This window comes from Aspergillus brasiliensis, assembly GCF_001889945.1.
Source record: "Aspergillus brasiliensis CBS 101740 unplaced genomic scaffold ASPBRscaffold_71, whole genome shotgun sequence".
Classification (NCBI taxonomy): domain Eukaryota; kingdom Fungi; phylum Ascomycota; class Eurotiomycetes; order Eurotiales; family Aspergillaceae; genus Aspergillus; species Aspergillus brasiliensis.
The window spans coordinates 1-2,934 of record NW_027137512.1 but is presented as its reverse complement, the minus strand read 5'-3'; the positions used below and the strand labels follow the sequence as shown (position 1 = coordinate 2,934).

Sequence of the window (2,934 nt, the reverse complement as noted above, 5' to 3'; positions counted from 1 at the left end):
CCTTCTAGGATCCAGTATGACTGTGCTAGCAGCAGGGTTGCTAGATAGAACCGACTGCCCCAAATATTAAAGAACGATCGAGCCTTCATCCAGGCAATAAGATTATGTAAAGCTGCCGATGCATTCAGACTGACAGCGCTGGCCGATAAGTACCAGCCATATGCTGGTTCATGCAGAAAGATGAATGTCCCGTGAAAAGCAGCCAGTAGTAACTAAAGCTTTCAGGATAAGCTCATCATTCATAAATGGACAAGACAATTTACCTCAGTGATGATGAGTTTATGAATGAGCCTCTTTGATTTCATATTTGCTGCGGTAATCACAGTCATGACAGCTAGGGAGCCTACCAGAAAACCTTGCCCCCAGCCTTCCAGGACCAGACTGTTGGTATCTTGTGGGCGGCTAGGGCTGGCATTGGATGAAGAAACTATAGGTGCCATATGGTCGAGCCCCTTGAGCCAGCGGCGAAAGATTTATCGAGAATCGGACGACCATTTCAGCATTGGTGCGTTTATATACAGGTTCACAGAAGTGGATACCAGCCTTTTCAAACCTTGACTCTAGTACTGCTTCGACAGTGGCCAGCGGTTACAGTGTGGCAAACAATTTGCTGGGGCAGGTTGTACTAATCACTTTTGGTCTGTTGTATCTTATCTTGAACTCTTACTGACACCTTATCAAAAGTGCTGCTAGGTTGTTCGTAAGAGGCTCTGATGATCTACTGATACCACATTTTATATATTGCATGCCGCTTTAGCAGGGAAGTTGATCAGCGTACCAGGGGTGCTGGTGCCATAGCTCGCAGATTATGGCTCAGCCTCTCGAATAACATGGCATGTATCACTGTTATTCACACTACAAGCCGAAAGAAGTACTCTACAGTACCGTTATGTTTTTTTGCCGGTGATAAAAAGTCCTATGATCGGGATAAGGCATCTGTGGGCCATTCCTAACCCAGGAATACACACAACAAACGATGGTTGTGACCGTAATCTGCGCAGATAAATCCTTTCGTCTGCAAAGGTAGTAGGTATGATAACTAACTTTCCCGCCAGGCACATTAAATACATGCAATGCTTGGAGCAGGCCAATGTACTCTTTTGTAGTGCACATTTCGATCAGCGCATAGAGCAGACAAAACATTTTGAACAAGCATAGCACTAACGGCGATGGCTGGAGCCTGAGGTCCACTGTATGAATGGTAATCGCCCCCGTTATTTGAGTCCAGCTCTTTTTCCTTCGCTGCCAAAAACCCCGGCGTCAATTTAACCGCCCAGTGGGCCGAACAACCACTGGTTCTCGCTTCATCTTCCAGCGCTACTGAAAGATACGCAGAGTCCAGAAGGTAGGATATCCTCCATCTCTTGGAATATGCTGCACTTAACACTTTTTTCCCGCTTGGCGCTTTGGTTCATGAGGCTCCAATACATGCTGACAACTGTCCCTCTGCAGACCACGAATAGTCATCAATAGGATTGGACGACAGTGGTAATGCTTACAGTAGTCTTGGGTAACTCACGCGAACACAATTCCAGCTGTGGCTATTCTTGCAGTCTTTGGTCGCTGCTTGCTGACTTTCGAGGCTAGGTGGCTTGTAAAACTGTGCCTTAAGTCGGTCCTCAGTGGCACTGGGAAGGTGCCTCCGGCGAAAATGATTCATTTTCTTGGCATAAGTTGGATAGTTTTTGGAGCATCCTATCATCGGACAAACATAATTTTTGAGAGGCAGCTTTCTTTCCCCACCCAATCCACGTTGCATCTTGTGTGTGATTGCATGTTTTGTGGTCTTGGCAGAGTAGCAACTCGGAAGTCTATATTCTATCTCAGTGCGGGGTAGCATATCATTTCACTGCAAGCATCTGACCTTTGATTGTCGCAGAACTTCTCCTCATCGCGTGTGTTGGCATGGGCGGGGTCAAGAAGCTCATCTATGTTAATCTTTTCTCGTGTCGGTGTGACCATGGCGGTTAAAGAGAGGCAGTGCAAGAGAGGATCAACAAGCTTGTCAGTCTTGAGTATATCTGCGAGCCTTCAGATGTGTCTTCCTTGTGTATAGTGGTCTGACAAGTATTGAAAGCGGTAATCAGCGAAGGGAACAGAAGGCGACTTGGCTGGAGATGTAGAAGAGTCAAGCAAACAGAGCAAACAAGCCCCGGATCATCACAGATTCCGCTGTGCATGCAATATATTTCAAGAAACTGTCGTGGGACCATTCGCAACACATCATTCGATTAGTCTGGGCTTAAAGAAAGAACCAGCAAGTAACATCTGCAAATTGAGCCTACATGCGTAAGCCACAATTCCAGAAGACGAAGTTGATACTCATCCGTAAGCAGTACTGACGGGTAAACAGGCAGGTGCGCAAAAGGGAAAGGCGGTGAGTAGGAGCGGCCAGTAAGAAGAGGAAGATAAGAAGCCATGTCCAGTTCCAGTGCTGAAGCCGGCTGGCAAAGACATGAACCAGCTCGAACTCTGGACCAGGGACTGGTATGGAAGGCAGCCTCTCCGTCTCGCCGTACAGTACAAATGCGCGCAGGTCTTGCTTGGATACTGAAGGTAGAATGGCGAGAAGCAACAATCACTGCACTTATGTGTTGCTCAGGAAATTAATAGGCCACTATTACAGCGACATCCTTGCTAAATTAGACCTTCCAGCTAGCAGTACAGCTCGCTAGAGAGCGCGCATTAGCCTCCCCAAGGGTTCGGCTCTGTGCTCTAAATAACGATTCCTTCTTGAACACCTTAGTGACATTTATTTCCTCCGCCAAGACCATCTGCCAGGGATCCCGAACTGTATTCATTTCTAGTCCCATCGTTAAACCTGCAACAACTCAGACCAACATACAACAAGGAGATTGTACAGTAGACGGTTCTTGAATATGGTGGGCTCGATTCAGCGATATAAAGGCGTGCAAGCTTGCATAGACTCTGCTA

At 47.0% G+C, this 2,934-nt stretch overlaps 2 protein-coding genes across 2 annotated transcripts; both read right to left on the bottom strand.

Annotated features, from left to right (window-relative positions):
- Positions 1–2: 2 nt before the first annotated feature.
- ASPBRDRAFT_139957 (uncharacterized protein) lies at positions 3–440 on the bottom strand (the record flags this gene model as incomplete). The annotated part of the gene is made up of 2 exons (XM_067619152.1): positions 3–212; positions 264–440. Coding segments are annotated over 2 exons (387 nt in total), but the record flags the coding sequence as incomplete, so codon positions are not given.
- Positions 441–1,387: 947 nt separating this feature from the next.
- Positions 1,388–1,807, bottom strand: ASPBRDRAFT_49777 (uncharacterized protein). The gene has a single exon (XM_067626418.1). It carries the CDS (start codon positions 1,757–1,759, stop codon positions 1,496–1,498), a length of 264 nt encoding a protein of 87 aa, XP_067472696.1. The 5' UTR covers positions 1,760–1,807; the 3' UTR covers positions 1,388–1,495.
- Between the last annotated feature and the right edge of the window lie 1,127 nt (positions 1,808–2,934).

What these genes read in the sequence shown, in the direction of transcription:
- ASPBRDRAFT_49777 (XM_067626418.1), bottom strand. Translation starts at nt 1,759, where the DNA reads ATGCAACGTGGATTGGGTGGGGAAAGAAAGCTGCCTCTCAAAAATTAT.